This window comes from Chlorocebus sabaeus, chromosome 9 (genome assembly GCF_047675955.1).
Source record: "Chlorocebus sabaeus isolate Y175 chromosome 9, mChlSab1.0.hap1, whole genome shotgun sequence".
Classification (NCBI taxonomy): Eukaryota; Metazoa; Chordata; class Mammalia; order Primates; family Cercopithecidae; genus Chlorocebus; species Chlorocebus sabaeus.
This window is the reverse complement of record NC_132912.1, coordinates 66,178,152-66,196,626: the sequence shown is the minus strand read 5'-3', so window position 1 is coordinate 66,196,626 and position 18,475 is coordinate 66,178,152. Positions and strand designations below refer to the sequence as shown.

Here is an 18,475-nt window from a genome sequence, read left to right as displayed (position 1 = left end):
GGTGGGAGGATCCACTTGAGCCCAGGAGTTTAAGTTCAGCCTGGACAAGATGGCAAGACCCCATCTCTACCAAAAAAAAACAAAAAAACAAAAACCCAAAACAAAAAAACCAGAATTGAGGACATTAGCCAGGCATGGTGGTGTGCACTTGTAGTCCTAGCTTCTTGGGAGGCTGAGATGGGAGGATCCATTTGATCCCAGGAGTTTGAGTTCAGCCTAGGGAGCACAGCAAGACCCCTTATCTAAAATAAAAACAAAAAGTGAATTGAGGATATTGGGTGTAACATCAGTAGTCAATTAAAGAAGATAGTGGTTTTACTTGGCTCTGATGAACCAACAGATGTTACTGACACTGATCGGTTGTTTATTCAAAGAGCCAATGCTGAGTTTGAAGTGACTGAAAAATTAGCTTTCATGAAAAGTCGATGAAACATCTGCAGACGTGAATATTTTCAAAAAATTTCAGAAAACACTAATTCAGCATAATCTGAAGTAGAATCTGTTAAGATGTGTTGCTACTGATAGTAGTAAAAAATATATGTGGAGGCTGGGCACAGTGGCTCACGCCTGTAATCCCAGCACTTTGGGAGGCTGAGGTGGGCAGATCACTTGAGGTCAGGAGTTCGAGACCAGCCTAACCAACATGGTGAAACCCCATCTCTACTAAAAAAAAAACAAAAAACAAAACAGAACAAAAATTAGCGGGGTGTGGTGGCATATGCCTGTAATTCCAGCTACTTTAGGAGGCTGAGGCAGGAGAATTGCTTGAATCTGGGAGGTAGAGGATACAGTGAGCAGAGATTATGCCACTGCACTCCAGCCTGGGCAACACAGTGAGACTCTGTCTCAAAAAATATATATATACACATATAATATTAAAATATATATTATATATACTTATAAACTTTGTAGATTTCTGCAATTAACTTTTTTGCTCCATATATATTTTAAATATATATATATATGGATCAGAAAAAAGGGTTAATTGGAGAAATCTACAAAGTTTGTGAAAATATAAGGTTGTAAAGCCTATGGCTATTCATTGTATTATTTATTAGCAGCTATTTTGTAGACAATATTTGAATCTATTATTTATTATTTGAATCTCATTTATTATTGAACCAGTATTATCAACAGTGAACTTCATTTGCTGTATGAAAAGATAGTTCTGTAAGTTTTTATCAGAAATTTAAGCTGGATGTTTAACTTGCCTGACTGCCCATCGGTTTGATTGCTGCAGTTGTTTGAGCTCATGGTCAAGATTCAAATTTTTCTAAACAAGGAGAAGCTCTACCAGCTACTGTTATTGCACATGAAATGGCTTTGAAAATTAGCTTTTGGCCGGGCGCAGTGGCTCACGCCTGTAATCCCAGCACTTTGGGAGGCCGAGGCGGGCGGATCACAAGGTCAGGAGATCGAGACCACGGTGAAACCCCGTCTCTACTAAAAATACAAAAAATTAGCCGGGCGCGGTGGCGGGTGCCTGTAGTCCCAGCTACTCAGGAGGCTGAGGCAGGAGAATGACGTGAACCCGGGAGGCGGAGCTTGCAGTGAGCCAAGATCGCGCCACTGCACTCCAGCCTGGGCTACTATGCAGCCATAAAAAAGGATGAGTTTGTGTCCTTTGTAGGGACATGGATGCAGCTGGAAACCATCATTCTTAGCAAACTATCACAAGAACAGAAAACCAAACACCGCATGTTCTCACTCGTAGGTGGGAACTGAACAATGAGATCACTTGGACTCGGGAAGGGGAACATCACACACCGGGGCCTATCATGGGGAGGGGGGAGGGGGGAGGGATTGCATTGGGAGTTATACCTGATGTAGATGACGGGTTGATGGGTGCAGCACACCGACAGGGCACAGGTATACATGTGTAGCAAACCTGCACGTTGTGCACATGTACCCTACAACTTGAAGTTTAATAATAATAAATAAATTAAAAAAAAAAAAAGAAAGAAAATTAGCTTTTACTGAATACTTTATATTGTTTCTCTTCTTTCTTCTTCTTCCTTTTTTTTTTTTTTTTGTAGAAACAGGATCTTGTTATGTTCTCCAGGTTGGTCTCGAACTCCTGGCCTCAAGTGATCCTCCTGCCTCAAACTCCCAAAGTATTGGGATTATAGGTGTGGGCCATCATGCCCCTGGCTACTACATTGTTTCTAATGATACTGATATTATTGTTGTTTCTTCTTCTTTCTTCTTGCTGCTTCTTCCTTCTTTCTTCCTTCTTTCCTCCTCCTCCTCCTCTTCCTCCTCCTCCTTCTTCTTTTTCTTCTTTCTTCTTTTTCTCTTTTCTCTTTTCTCAACAGGGTTTCACTCTTGTCACGCAGGCTGGAGTGCAGTGGTGCTATCTTGGCTCGCTGCAACCTCCACCTCCCTGGTTCAAGCAATTCTCCTACCTCAGCCTCCCAAGTAGCTGGGACTACAGCCTTATGCCATCATGCCCAGCTAAGCTTTTTGTATTTTTAGTAGAGACAGGATTTCACCATGTTGGCCAGCCTGATCTCAAACTCCTAATGTTAAGCTATCCACTCACTTTGGCTTCCCATAGTGCTGGGATTACAGGTGTGAGCCACTGCAGCAGCCTTTATATGGTTTCTTAATTTTGAGGCATACCAGTGCTTATATGTAAAACTTATACTATGGTAAAGTTATTTTACAGCAGCTAATGTAGTTGGAATCACAAGTAATGTCAAGCTGCTTTATATACAATGTCCCATTCTGTCAAAAGTTAAAACAAAAAGTGATACTTCTATTTCCACACACATTTGTAGCAGATGTTTGTGGGCTCAAACTATAGTTTTAGCAATATCGATGCCAGGGCAGAGATAACTTCTTTATTTCAAAATCCATCTAACACTGCAATCGAGGAGCTTCTACCTTATGTTGCAGTAGAAGTGATTAATCTACAGTCTACATGCTAAAGGGGAAATATCAAGAAAAAGCTCTGACAGAATTCTATAAATGCTTTCTAAGTGATAAATATGCTTAATTTAAATCATATGCTATTGGATTTATATCAGCATTTGGGAGTATCCATTTGTATGTGAAGACTTTCAAAGTTGAAATATGTGAAATTATTATAGATCAGTGTTAACAGATGGATATTTGTGATCAATTTTGATAGATAACAGTAACTTTGGCTGGGCACAGTGTCTCACACCTGTAATCCCAGCACTTTAGGAGGCTGAGGCGGGTGGATCATGAGGGCAGGAGTTCAAGACCAGTCTGGCCAATATGATTAATCACCATCTCTACTAAAAATACAAAAGTTAGCTGGGTGTGGTGACGTGCGCCTGTAGTCCCAGCTGCTCAGGAGGCTAAGGCAGACGAATTGCTTGAACCCGGGAGGTGGAGGTTGTGGTGAGCTGAGATTGCATCACTGCACTCCAGCCCGGGTGACAGAATGAGACTCCATCTCAAAAAAAAAAAAAAAAAAAAAAAAAAAAAAAGTAACTTTAAACACCAATTAAATGAAATGTTATTTCCCCTAAAAGAATTACATTGTTCTCATTACTAAACCTGATAAACAAAAAAAATTATTACTATTAATATTCCTAAATTTGTCAGTAAAAGTTTTTTGTTTTATAAGTACCTAAATAATGTCCTTGGTTTTTTTCTCATTACCCATGGAGCCCAAACTGTTTACTACCTGGCCTTTTACAAAGAAAGCTTTCTGACCCTCATCTTCTTCTAAAAGAATAATAGATGTCTGATCAGAAACCAGTTATGCAGCGGGTTGACTATCCTTTATTAGCATTTTAAAGTTCTTGCATTTAGAAAATACTAAAAATACTCAAATTTAGAAAAGTTAGTTGTCTTCATAATATAATTTAAATGTTTGAAGTGTTATAAAAGAGATTCACCTGCAATTAAATATCAGCAGAGTGTGTCGTATACCCTTATCCTGCAACACTTTTCTCCTATAGTAACTGAATGACTTTGGAATTCAGGGCTTTGCATTTTTACCTTCTTTGTTTGCTCGTTTTTGATTTCTTTTCTTTTCTTTTTTTGTTTGCTTTTTTTTTTTTTTTTTGAGTTGGAGTCTTGCTCTGTTGACCAGGCTGGGTTGCAGTGGCATGATCTTGGCTCACTGCAACCTCTACCTCCCGGGTTCAAGCGATTCTTCCACCTCAGCCTCCTGAGTAATTACAGGTGGGACCACCATGCCTGGCTAATTTTTTGTATTTTAGTAGAGATGGGGTTTCACTATGTTCCCTAGGCTGGTTTCAAACTCCTGAGCTCAGGCAATCAGCCCACCTTCGCCTCCCAAAGTGCTAGGATTATAGGCATGAACTACCACCCCTGGCCTGTTTTTGCTTTCAAATGGACTGTTGATGGTTTTCTCAGAGTGATTTACTTTTGAAATCCAGTTTTTACTGGAAAGAATTTATATTCCAGGCTGGGCACAGTGGCTTATGCCTATAATCTCAGCACTTTGGGAGGCCAAGGCAGGTGGCTCACTTGAGTCCAGGAGTTCAAAACCAGCCTGAGCAACATGGCAAAACCTCGCCTCTTAACAAAAATACATATTTTAAAATTAACTGGTCGTAGTGCTGCATGCCTATGGTCCCAGCTACTCATGGCACTGAGGTGGGAGGTTGGCTTGAGCCTGGGAGGCGGAGGTTGCAGTGAGCCCAAATCATGCCACTGCACTCCAGCCTCCATTACAAAGGGAGACCCTGTCTCAAAAAAAGGAAAGGAATTTGTATTCCTCATTTTACTGAGTCTAGTGTGAGTTTTTGTTTAAAAAAAAAAAAAAAAAATGGAATAATTTCTTCAAATTCATAAGCATGGCAGGCAGTTTTATTTTAAATTCTGTGGGAAATATGAGTTTAAGGATCTCATGTACCATGCCTTGATATCATTTCTCTATAATGTATATTTTGGCAAATGATATTGTTAAAGAAACATACTTTTGCATTAGTATTAACTTTATGCATAATAAAGATGCATCTTCAGTTTTTTGTTTAGCTTATGAGAGTTTACAGCTGGGGACATCTTTACAAAAGTATATTTGTAACCTGTTCAGAAGATATGAAACACAATAATGAGATAATCACCTGTATATTTTTCAGTTAGCAGTTACAAAAGGATTATTGACACTTATAGTTGTTAATATCTCAGTAAAAACATATTCTTGTGATTATTTTAAAATTGAATGCTAGTCTGTATTTTTAAAGTTTCCTTTTATGGAATATTTTGTCTTTCAGCACTTTGCATCTGGATTATAGTTCCCCCACTTAAGAAAAAAAGAAAAAACCTGTTTATATTCAATAGGATTAAAAACACACTTTCAGTTTTAGAGCAGATTTATCATCTACCCTTCAGGCTATTCTTTAATATGGAGCTCTTAAAAATGAGTATCTTAAGATATTGCCCAGATGTTTTAAACTTCAGCAAACTTGTGGTTTTCTTTATTGGAATCTTTGTTTGTAGTATTTGGAAGATGAAAGAAAATATCTCCAGTATCTAAACGCTTTGGTTTTAATTTTTTTTTCTAGAAAGGCATGCATAAGATAAAGCTTCTACACTGATAAATTTTCAAAATCCTTACTTTTAAAATATCAAGCTGGGTGCTGTGGCTCATGCCTGTAATCCCAGCACTTTGGGAGGCTGAGACGGGTGGATCGCTGGAGGTCAGGAGTTCGAGACCAGCCTGGCCAACAGAGTGAAACACCGTCTCTACTAAAAATATTTAAAAAATTAGCTGAGTGTGGTGGCTGGTGGCTGTAATCCCAGCTACTAGGGAGGCTGAGGCAGGAGAATCGCTTGAACCCGGGAGGCGGAGGTTGCAGTGAGCTGAGTTCACGCCATTGCACTCCAGCCTGGGCAACAAGAGTGAAACTCTGTCTCAAAAAAAAAAAAAAAAAAAAAAAAAAAAAGTATTGTCAAAATGAGAATTGTATTAACAGTAATGTAAAAATAATATTGTATGTCTATATACTTTTGAATTTACATTGTTATGTGATTCGTATTTGTTTTGTATAGCTGTAACATTTGGTTAATTGTTTAGTGGGTTATTGAATAGATTCTGTTCTTCATTACTTAGCACAGTGGGGATTGAGAATGCTTTGTATCAAGTGTCTTCCAAGTGTTGGGAAGTTTTAATTAAAAATATTAAAGATGTCGGTCATTTACTTCTTTTTTTTTTAGGTGGTAGCCCAATTGAACATTTTCTGCAAAATCAGTAACTAAGTTATTTTTCCACAATTATAAACTTAGTTGATGGCATTTATTGAGTGCTTACTACGTTCAAGGTAAATGAAATGAAAGAGTGGAATAGTGTGCTATACACACACACAATCTCTCAAGGGAAGCAAGTACAGGCACCTTATTTCATCTCACTTGTTTAGAAATTTGATTTTGTTATTTCTTGCTGGGTAACATCATATCTGTGTTAATGGAAAATTTATGTCTTAGAATGAGATTTCTCTCAAAAGTAGTGGGTAACAGGGATACAAGATAAAGAATTTCATCAGAGAATAGAAATTCTTTTTTACAATCGATAAAATTGTGCTTGTAACAGGGATACAAGCACAAACCAAATCAATATTTAATTATTTTTAAAATATTCAAGGAAAATCTAGTTTTGTTAAAATTTGTATAGGTTGGTAGTGTACATGTTCTTAAAAATCCAAGAACAATAGCAGCAGCAATTCTCATTTAATCCTTCTTTAGTTTGTTCATTCAACCATTCATTCATCAATTTTTTTTTCTGTGTACCCATTATCCATCAGGCACTATGCTTAAATATTGTGGAACACAAAAAGAAATAGTCTTTAATGTTATGTTTTACAAATGAGGAAACCTAATCTCAGAGAACTTAAAGTACAGTTGTCCTTTGGTATTCATGGGGGATTGGTTCCAGGAACTCCCTCAGATGCCAAAATCCAAGGATTCTCAAGTACCTGATATAAAATTCTGTGATATTTGTATATAACGTATGCATATCCTCCTATGTACTTTAAATCATTTCTAGATTACTTGTAATACCTAATATAATGTAAATGCTGTGTAAGTAGTTGTTACACTCTGTTGTTTAGGGAATAATGTCAAGGAAAAAACACTATTTACATATTCAGTACATATTTTCCAAATATTTTCAATCTATGGTTGGTTGAATCCATGGATGCAGAACTTATGGACATGGAGGGCCAGCCGTACTTGCCCCATGTCATACAATTAAATGAATATGGAATTAAAGCTAGGTCTATCTGACACCAGAGCCTTTGCTTCTAACCATTGAGGAATGTTGCCTGTCCTGATGACTCCACTATAGAAAATCATATATTGATATCAAATTGATCTTATATGTCTGTAGTGAGGAATTTGGCTATGTTGGATCTATCCCCTTCCCTCCTTCCTCTGCTCCTTTCTTCCTCCTTTACCCCCACAGCTTTTCCCCTCCCTTAGCTCTTTTTTCTGACAGGTGGGCTGTTTCCATCCCTCTTTGCTGGTACCTTCTCCACTTAAATTTTGGTGTATCCCTTGGTTCCACTCTCTGTGTTCTTCTCTTGTGTATGAGTGTGGATTTTGTGTTTGCTTATCCTGTGTGGAGTTTCTGAGCTTGAATCTGTTAAGAGTATATCATTAATCAAATTTGGAAATTTTAAAGCCATTTTTTTTTCTTTCTTTCCTTTTCCTTTTTTAGAAGCAGGGTCTTGCTTTGTGGTTCAGGCGGTGCAGTGGCATAATCTTAGTTCACTACAGCCTCAAATTCTTGGACTGAAGTGATCCTCCTGCCTCAACCTCCTGAGTAGCTGGGACTACAGGCATGCATCACTATGCCTGGCTATTTTTATTTTTTTGTAGAAGTAGGGTCTCAATATGTTGCCCAGGCTGGTTTCAAACTCGTGGGTTCAAGCAGTCCTCCTGCTTTGACCTCTCAAAGTGCTGAGATTATAGTTGTGAGCCACCATGCCTGGTCAAGTCATTATTTTTTCAATTTTCTTTTTCTGCACTGCACTTTTTTTCTTCTGTTTCTCACGCACAAATTTAGATCTTTTAGTATTGTCTTATAGGTCTGAGTCTTTTTTCATTTTTTAAAAAAATCCTTTTTCTGTCCTGCAGATTGGAAAACTTTTATTGATTTATTTTTAACTATACTGATTCTTAACAGTCTTCTTCATTTTACTATTAAGCCCATCTGGTTATTTTTAAATTTCTAGTTATTGAATTTTTAAGTTCTAATATTTTTATTTTATCTTCTTTATCTTCTGTTTCTTTGCTGAGTCTTTTCACTTTTTCTAGTTGTCTGAAGAGTCCTAGTAGTTTGTGGTTCCCTGGAGCTCTCTGCTTTGGTAATCCAGCCAGAGAATTGGAGCTTTATTTTCCCAGCTCTGCACATACTTCCTGTGACTATAACCATGGCTGGGTCTAAGTAGTAGGCAGATACTCTTCTCTTGCTTTTTTCTTTCTTGCATTTTAGTCAAATTATTTTACCTCTTGTTATAACTTTCAGTTTATTATTATTTACCAATACTGTATATACAAATTGTGGATTCTTCAGATTGTGTCTTCTACCAGAGTGTTCACTCTTTTCTGTATGAGGCTGATACGGAGTGAGGGGAGAGCATATTACCTTAATAAAAATTAAGGGTTAAGCTAGGTCAAAGTTGATTTTTCAGTGTTGATAGTTCAGTCAAGCCTGTTTGCTTCTATTCCTAGAGCCTGAACCTCTAGGACTTTAAATTGAGACCAGTGGTCTCAGCTCTGAAACAGCCCACCAGAATGAGGGTACCAAACTGACCTCAGAGGTTTCCAGCTTAATTCAGAGGTGTCTGGCTTAATTTCTGTCTGCCTTCAAAATTTGGCAATTATGTCAAAGGGGAAATGATCTTTTGTTTTAGGTTTTCAGTTTCCAATGTTATTACTTCAGCCTTATGTAATTGCTAAAATCTCTGCTGTTTTCCCCCTATTGCCCCCTTCCTTATCGTTATCTTCTGCTAAGCACAAAGTGTGAATTTTGAGGTTCCACATGTAACCAGTATAAGTATATCCTTCCCCCCAAACCCCAGTGGAAATGTGCCACGGATCCTTATTTTTATTCTCCACTCCTTTTAGGGCTTTCATTTCTTGCCTATTATGTTTTTAGTTGCTCTTTTCTTGTCCTGTCTTTTGTAAGCACTGCTAGACTCAGAGAACTTTCTGCTTTTGGAACTATTTTGGTTAACCTCTTTAACTTAGCATTCAGCTTCAGAATTCAGCAAATGTGTTTTGGGGCAAACTAGCTGTGTGTTTTAGGTTTGGGAAATGTCAAATTTTGTTTCTCTGTCTTCATGCTTCTGGCTGCAAATGTTGGCAGGTGAAACAAAAAACTGCTAGTTCTGGCCTGCCCCTGTGAACAGGTCTCACCTCTCTGGAAATTTGTCCACTTTGTGCTTGTTGCTTCAGAGCTCTTTGGTACCATTAACAATGTGACTTATGATTTATATGGCCTTCCTAGGTGTCATCAGTACGAACGTTGGCTGTTATGCAGTATATGCTACGCAGAATTGGAAGTTCCATATGTTATGTTTTGATAAGAGATTTTAGATGTTTGAGTATTTCTGATGAGTGATATTTTTGAAGTTTGGTAGAGAGAAATGATTAGCTAGTTATTGCTTAACTACTCTCTCTCCATATCTATTACATATGTTTCTGGAATATTTCTATGATCAGAGAAACTCAGACCCATTATAAACCATGGACTGGTAGAAATAACAGCTGAAAGCAAACCAGTAAGGGAGTTGGAGTGTATATTTTGTGTTTTGGAAGTACCTGTCTGTGGACGTGTAGGTGATGCTCTAGGTTTACCATGAGATTACCCATCTAATTTTGAGAACCACTGTCCTGCAGTATTTTTCTTTTTCTTACATATGACTTTTTCTTTTTGTGATTTAAAACTAAATGTCAACCAGTTACTATTTAATGAAAATAATAAATTGGTTTAGTGAAATTTTGTTGTGTTCTTACAGTGAGTAGAAACCTGATGCATGTATCATGCATCTAAATTTAGGAATAATTCATTTTATTTTAATAATCTATACTTATATACAAAGTGCTTTTCAGCAGTATATTTTATTATCTTAGGAACAATGATCTTCACGTTCAGAGTTATACATGGGAATAATTAAACCTTTAAACATGTTAGAGTTGAATAAGGGCTTATCTAAGCAATACATGCTTAAAATTGCTTTCTTATCAAAGAAAATAAAATTGGAGGTTCAAGAAATGTCTTCAAATTATAATCCTTATGAACTAATAGCTTAACCTTAGTTTTGAATAACTGTTACATTTTCCATCTTGTAAAAATATGCTTAAATATAAACACATGTGGAAAATGTTAGTTTGGCTTTTAACAAACTGACATTTGAGTTTTTTAAAACCTCACCAAACATTTGCAGTAAAAGATTTCAAAGCTTTGAATTTTACAGTTTGCCTGTCGATTCCCTTGCCTGTGTTATTCTATTAACATTTGATCTTAATAAGTATAACCTGTTTAGAATTACTTATGTTTTTAACTTATTATTTGTTTAGATGAGAAGTTTAAGGAAGAACTTTATCAGAAATTCTACTTGGCAGTTATGAATGCTTTCTTAAGGAAGTTAAATTTTTGGAATTTCATTGTAAAGATTTTAATCACATGTCCTATTCTTCATATGTCAACCTATGAAATGTTCAAAAATTGTTAATGTTTTTACGCTGTGCTGATGTTAACACAACGTGAAGTCTTCTTCTCCTGATAATATGCTGAGCACATGCACACTCTCATATGCTTGCTCCCTCTCTCTCCTTCCCTCCCACTCCCCCTTCCCCCTGAGTTTGAAATAACTTAGTCGCTTTAGTTTCTGTGAAAATGGAAAGCAATTGCCCTTAGATAGAACTAGAAATTGTAAAGTGTTGGTTTTGTGGACATTTTCCTGTTCATAATTCTTCTTATTTCTTATTTATAAGTACTTTTATTCATATAGGATGCTGTGTTGAAGGGTGTAATCATGGAATCTTTTTTATTTCTTCATGTTAGGTAAGGAGAAAAAAGACACAATAGAAATTACAGTGCTATTTGTGTTTTACAATTTCTTCTCTCCCTTTTGTATTCCTTATTGTTCTCTTCACTTTTTCTATTGTTTTTCTAGCTTTTCAGGGTACATTTTCTAGATGCATCCTAAATATAACTGACAATAGTTGCCTTTTATTTAAAAGTAATTCATTTAGTTTCCAACCACAAGGTATTTAATTCTACATATTTCTATTTTTATTTTACATGGTCTTAATACATCCTTGATTACTGTGTTGATCTTCCAGTTTTTAGGCTGCCACTTATGCCATCAAAAGCCATTTAAACTGGACTTAGAGGATAATGAATCTAAACTTTCTCATCTTCCTCAAAACAACAGATACAATTAAAGTCACAAATAAGATGTACCTTCAGAATTGTGAGGAGACAGAACATAGTAAGAATTCAAGTCTCTTATAAGCGGAGTTATAAACTTGGTATTCCAGTATTCATTCTGCTGCTTTGTCTGTACATTTGGAGAGCAGAGGTAGCGGGGAGGTTTAAGAGACTGAAAAAAAGGAGAGGGGTGTATGAAGTGTGGATCAGTAACAAACACCATCACTCTTGAAAAGAAAAAGTCCAACAGACATCTTAGACCTGTGTTTTAGACAGGTGGGAGGACAGTATATTAATTTTTAAAGACAAAATAATTATATTGAATGAATTTATTGATCATTTTGTTGAACAATTATTATAAGGACATCCCATATTATATTTCAGCTTTTATAAACTATAAATGTTTATGTCTTACATTTTGTGTTCTTTCAACTTTATCTTAATTTGCTTCTCTTATTTTTAGTGTCATTTTGTACATTTGTTTAATATTACTATATTCATATCTTTATAAGTTATAATTTTTTCCTTTAATAATGTAACTTATAAATAATTATAATATTACAAGGTTTATTAAATTTCTTCCAATGATAATTACTATAGTAGGCTTGTGGTAGAAAAATGGATCAGGTACTGTCCTTCCAATTCTGTCAGGCTTTTGATTGAGGTGTTTATATGGCCACCCCATTCAGACAAAGAATGTCAACCAAAAGGAGAAAGTAAGAAGGAATCTATAAATTCCTAAAATTCCCATACTTTATTCCCTATGGAAAAAGTCCTGTAAGGAAAATATATAGAAGTTTCCCATAAAATGTAATGATACCATAAACTCTTTCATCCTTAAACACCTGTTAGTCTTGCCACAGTACAATCAGTTCCCTGAAGATAAATATTTCTTGGTTTGTTAGTTGGCTACTTAGGAGTTCCTTTTCCTTCTTAAGATTTTCTTCTCTCCTGTATTTCTTTTCTAACACCATCCAACTCGTTATCCAAACTAGCAACCTCAGAATTATCATCCCTCTTCCACATCTTACACTTCTTTATCACATCCTATATCTTCAACTTCAGAATGATTCCTTAGTTTGGTCTCGTCTCTCTATCTGGTCTTTCATATGAGCTATTCTAAAGGCAGGTAGTCTGCTTCTCTTTACTCTGTCCTCTAGTGTTATCATTTTTAAAAAGTGCTCTTTTTGCACTATTGCTAAATAGAGTTTAATAATTTCTAGTAGCCTTCAGAATAATGTCTACACTTATTAGCCTGATAGTTACTACCTTTTCTTTGTCAATTTTTACTACTTTGATTTTGACCTGCATTTTGTTTGTGTTTAACTGGTTTTTCTGAATACGTCATGTTTATTGTTTCACCCTCAACCCTGAATATTTTTTTTTCCCTTAAATGTCAAATTTCAATTCAGATGTTAAACTTTCCCTGCCTTTTTTGTTCAGAATCACTTCTTTCTCTGCTCTTGCTTTTTATCCATCTTTGTTCTATATATAATTCTTTTAAAATAATTGTATGGAAAATTGCTATGTTCTTTTATTATAAAATGAAGTTGATTTTTCATTACAAAACAGTTTACATGCTTACTGCACAATTTAAACAGATGTATAAAAGAGCCATAATTGTTCCTAATTTGGCGATAACTACTGTTAATACTGTGGTTGTATTCTTCCAGGTTCTTTTCAGTAGACATGTATATTGGATAATTTTGTTTACACAAAAAAGGATTATATTGTGCATAAGTTTTTGTAAATTAACATTTCTCATTTGAAATAACATGGAAAATACCATAGACATAAATCTATTTTAAATCTGTAACATTTAAAAATGCTTAATAATTTAATAGAAGCAACACATACACATAGTTAAAACTACATCAAGGTAGAAAATTAAATGCTTATTTGAAGACTTCTAATTTTGGAAAATCGACTAATTCTGCTATTCATCAGGATTTTTCAGGCCAAAATTCAGAACAAGACTAAATTTGCCCATTTCCACCTACTATTGTTTATTCTCTATTTATATTATGCTAGAGCTTGTAGTCTTTGTACTAACGCAAGAAAGGGGAGGAAAAAATTATCCTTATTCACAAATGATAATTATGTTTAATTTATTAAAAACACATAAATCTTTGGAGTTAATTAAATATTAGAAACTTGGCTGAAAAAATGGATATAAAGAATGTTTATAAATATCAGCCACAAATAAAAATTAAATGTAAACTATCATAATAGTATTAAAACATATGAAGTATGAAGTAGTGATCAGAATAAAAGATGTGGGGGCTTTGTGGCAAACATGAAACTTTGAGAGATACTGTAACCATGGAAATATATCACTTTTCCCAGCATAGATATAGAAAATTAGTGCAATCACTAACTTTCTAACAAGTTGGGCATGGTGGCTTACGCCTATAATCCCAGCACTTTGGGAAGCTGAGGCGGGTGGATCACGAGGTCAAGAGATGGAGACCATCCTGGCCAACATAGTGAAACCCCGTCTCTACTAAAAATAGAAAAATTAGATGGACATGGCGGGATGCGCCTGTAGTCCCAGCTACTTGGAAGGCTGAGGCAGGAGTATTGCTTGAACGAGGGAGTTGGAGGCTGCAGTGAGCCAAGATTGCGCCAGTGCACTCCAGTCTGGCGACAGAGCAAGACTCAGTCTCAAAAAAAAAACCCTAACAAGTTGGTTTTTGGAGTTTGACAACTAGTTGTAAATTTATATGAAGTGCAGAGAACCAAGAACGGCCAAAGTACTCGTGAAGAACAACAGGATAAGGACACTTGTAGAGAGACAGTGTGTGTGTGTTTGTGTGTGTATGTGTGTGTGTATGTATATATTATATATGAGAGATATATATAAGATACTGGGGTTTCTAAGTCAGTTCAGTGTTTTTTTTCCTTAACCTGAGTAGTAGTTACACAGACACTTCTTAAATTTTGCACATTTTTAAAAAAATTATCCTAGAGAAATTTATAAAAAACGAAAGTAAACTATAAACACCAGTTTAAAAAAAAAATCCTTTTATATCAACTCCATAGAGATGCAAATACTGTTAAAAGTTAATGTTTTTAGGCCCTGGTTCCATGGCTCACACCTGTAATCCTAGCACTTTAGGAGGCTGAGGTGGGAGGATCGCCTGAGCTCAGGAGTTTGGTATCTGCCCGGGCAACATGGTGAAGCCCATTTCTACAAAATAAAATACAAAAAAAATTAGCCAAATATAGTGGCGCATACCTGTATTCCCAGCTATTTGGGGGACTGAGGTGGGAGGATCCTTTGAGCCCAGGAGATGGAGGCTGCATTGAGCTATGTTTGCGCCACTGCACTCCAGCCTGGGTGACAAAGGAAGATTCTGTCTCAAAAAAAAAAAAAAAAAAAAGAAAGAAAAGGTAATGTTTTTAGCTTAACATTATAAATCCAAATAATGAATTTATGCTTATTTTTAATTAAGTTTATACAATGTCTGTGAACTCTATACTGGAAGATGAAGAATGTAGTGCACTTACACTGTTTTGCCTTTTTATTCTTCCTTATATTTGCTTTGGTTTGATTTTTTTATTGATTGACTTTATGACTTCAACAATATATTTAAAACCTTTTTAAAAACTTGATTTTTAACATTTGAGATATTTATGGAGTCTTCTCCATAAAAGGGAGAATTTTGCTTGCAATAATGTATGATGGGCACTTTTAACTTTTTTATGGCTTTCTTTTTCAAAGTCCTACATCACCCTCCTTTTCTTTTAACCTCATTCCATCTTTCTTCTGTTTTTTGGGGGGGAGAGTTTGGCACATCTCCTTAGTAATTTTTTCCACATAGGATAAAGGATTATTAAATATTGCTTTGCCTTATTAACCTGATAATTTGAGTGCATATTGAAAATTTCTAGTTTCAAAAATTTCCTCCCTTCTCAGCATAGAATACGTTACTCCATTATATTTTTAGCATCTGGTATTCTTTGAGAAGTTTAGTATTAGTCTGATTTTTATTCCTTTTAAGGTAATTATTATTTTTCATTTTATATGCTTTTAGGGTTTTATCTTAATATGAGAGATTACACAAAATGTGTCCAAGTATGGGGTCCTAGTCCCTAATCCCTTGTAAAACTGTTTGATGTTTGGAAAAATCTGACCATATTTATGTTTCACCTTTTTTTCCCCCAACATTTCTCTCTTACTCTTCATAATGTTTATTTTCCCTTTCTGTATTTCCTGTTAAATAGATCTCGGACCACCTAATAAATTCTCTGCACCTTTTAATTTTTATCTCTTATTTTTAATCTCTTATATTTTCTGTCTACTTTTTTGGTATTTTTAAAAATTTCAACTTTTCTATTTTTGTCTTAGTTTTTACCCATGCATATTTTGATTGCTCAGGTAATCCATCCAACTGTTTATCTTTCAAAAATTTTTCAATAATTGTTAAGTTAGTGTATAGAAACTGTGTCATTCTCTAGCTGCATCTTTTCATATAATTAGATAGGTCTGTTTGTGGCATCTTTCTTTCCTTGCTTTACAGGCAGTGCTGTTATACTTTTGTTTATTTTTATATATAAAATATATTTTTTGACATTTAGTAAGATGTGGAAGAGGAAATGAACATATGCTTCATCATCTCTTTTGAAGTGTAAGGTCTTACAATTTTCATACTTCTTGAACTGATTCCAAGGGTAACATTAAGTGAAATTTTGTTTAGTTTCTATAGAAAATTCTCTTAGTTGTCTGGAATGAGGAGAAATACACACTGATTTCTGTATGTTTTTAGTAACAAGTAATTCTGAGACTGGGATTCTGATTTTGACTTAACCAATTTGCCACATGTGACCTCCATTTGGCAATCTATTAATTATTACTTTTACTTTCTGTTTAGTTTAATGGCTAATTATGGACAGTCTGTGTTTTAAATTCTTAAATTCTTATAGTTGTACACTTACGGAAAACATTTCTTAAATGTGGAAATTCAGTATTTTTGTTATAAGATACTTCATTTATTCAACATACTTAAACAATTAAAACATTTTACTATTTGTGTTTTAATACTCTTCTGCTCAGAAAAGTTTACACTGTGGCAGCTCACAGAAGGTAACTTACTCTTTTCTACTGTGATTTCCTTATAGGTTTGATGAACTCGTGAAAAAATTCAAAGTCGAGTATCATGCTGGTGGCTCTACCCAGAACTCAATTAAAGTGGCTCAGGTTGGTTACTTATTTTAAAAGTTAAAAGGATTCAAAATGATTCTAGACCCATGTCTATTTTGCATAATTGTTTCCATTTATATTGTGTTGCTGTAGAATATAGTTTTGTTCATTTGAATTGGGATTTTAGTAGTCATTGCACATCTAATCAAAAGTTACTTTAATTGCTATTTCTTTGGCTGCTGGTAAGCTTGAACTTTTAATATGTTTATTGTTCATTTGCATTTCTTCTTAAATTACTTGTTTCCTTTCACTATCATTTTATAATTTTTCATATGTTACAGATTTATAGAAATTCTTCATATTTTATAGATAGTATTCCTTTTTATTTTATAAGTTGAAAGTATTTATTTTTTGTCATGTGTACATTGACTCTTACAGTGTCTTGTACGGTGCCTTAGTTCTTCATGTAACTTTCCAAGTTTTTAATGTAATTAAACTTTATGGCTTCTTCATTTCCTGCATGTCCTCCTTAGAAAGGACGTTTCTGCCACAAGATAGTAGAAATTGCTCTGTATTATATATAGATATCTATATACATAAATATATATGCATATGTTCATACCTGAATATCTATGTATAGACAGATATGTTGGTAGATATGTATATACATCTTTATATCTATACCGGGGTATATCTTTAATATATCTGTATATCTGTCTCTATTCCCATATCTTCCAATGAGTAATTGAATAAACTCATTAGGCATATACTCTTTGAGTTACCAGTTTAACCTAATCTTGATTGAGAGAGTTAGTGATCTGCTTAATCTTCCAGCTTTGAAAGATACGAACAAGTTTTACATACCACTGGTTCTTACCTTTGCAGTTTGAAGCTAGCTCAAAATTCTGCTCATTGCAATCATGTGTCAGTTCTGCTATACTAGATTTTTTTCTTTTTTATTGATTAATGCATTCCCTTTGAATTCTAATTAACTTCAAGAACTGGAAAAGTGGAAAATTGACAAAATCCAGAATGATTTCAAGTAACTGTTAGTTGATTTAGACATATAGTATGATTATTCCACATACTTCACATACTTCCAAGCTCAGATTTAATCATAGTTTTCAAATCTTTTGTAAAAATGAATCTTTAAGGTGGTCATTAATATGAAGTGGCCTGAGTCTTTCTGTTGGTCAATTGATTTGTGTTGTTTTTGGTAAAACATCCAGGTGGTCACTTTATGAACTTTCAGAGTAATAGAAAAAGGATGATTTACGGCCAGGCGCGGTGGCTCACGCCTGTAATCCCAGCACTTTGGGAAGCTGAGGTGGACAGATCACTTGAGGTCTGGAGATCCAGATCAGCCTGACCAACATGGTTAAACCCCGTCTCTACTAAAAAAGTACAAAAATTAGCCAGGTGTGGTGGCATATGCCTGTCATCCCAGCTACTTGGGAGACTGAGGCCAGAGAATAGCTTGAACCTGGGCAGTAGAGGTTGCAGTGAGCCGAGATCATGCCACTGCACTCCAGCCTGGGCAACAGAGTGAGACTCCATCTCAAAAAAAAAAAAAAAAAAAAAAAAAGGATGATTTACTAAAGCCTTAATTTATAAAGGCACGTTTTGCATTTTGCAGTTTTCAGTCTCTTTTCCTACTAGAACTGGGGGTGATATGGTTAGGCTTTGTGTCCCCACCCAAATCTCATCTTGAATTGTAATCCCTATAATCCCCACATGCCAAGGGAGAGACCAGGTGGAGGTAATTGACTTATGGGGGCAGTTTCCTTCATGTTGTTCTCGTGATAGTGAGTGAGTTCTCACAAGATCTGATGGCTTTATAAGGGGCTCTTACCCCTTTGCTCAGCATTTCCCATTCTTGCTGCCTTGTAAAGAAGGTGCCTTTCTTCTTCTTTGCCTTCTGCCATGATTATAAGTTTTCAGAGGCCTTT

General features: G+C 35.3%; 1 protein-coding gene across 2 annotated transcripts in view; it reads left to right on the top strand.

Annotated features, from left to right (window-relative positions):
- Nucleotides 1–18,475, top strand: part of ADK (adenosine kinase) — a 577,446-nt gene that overhangs the window by 140,857 nt on the left and 418,114 nt on the right. For both annotated transcript variants that reach the window (XM_007962951.3, XM_007962952.3), the window contains exon 4: nt 16,505–16,583. In XM_007962951.3, coding sequence (XP_007961142.1) covers nt 16,505–16,583 — 79 coding nt within the window. The remainder of the gene's footprint in view (nt 1–16,504; nt 16,584–18,475) is intronic.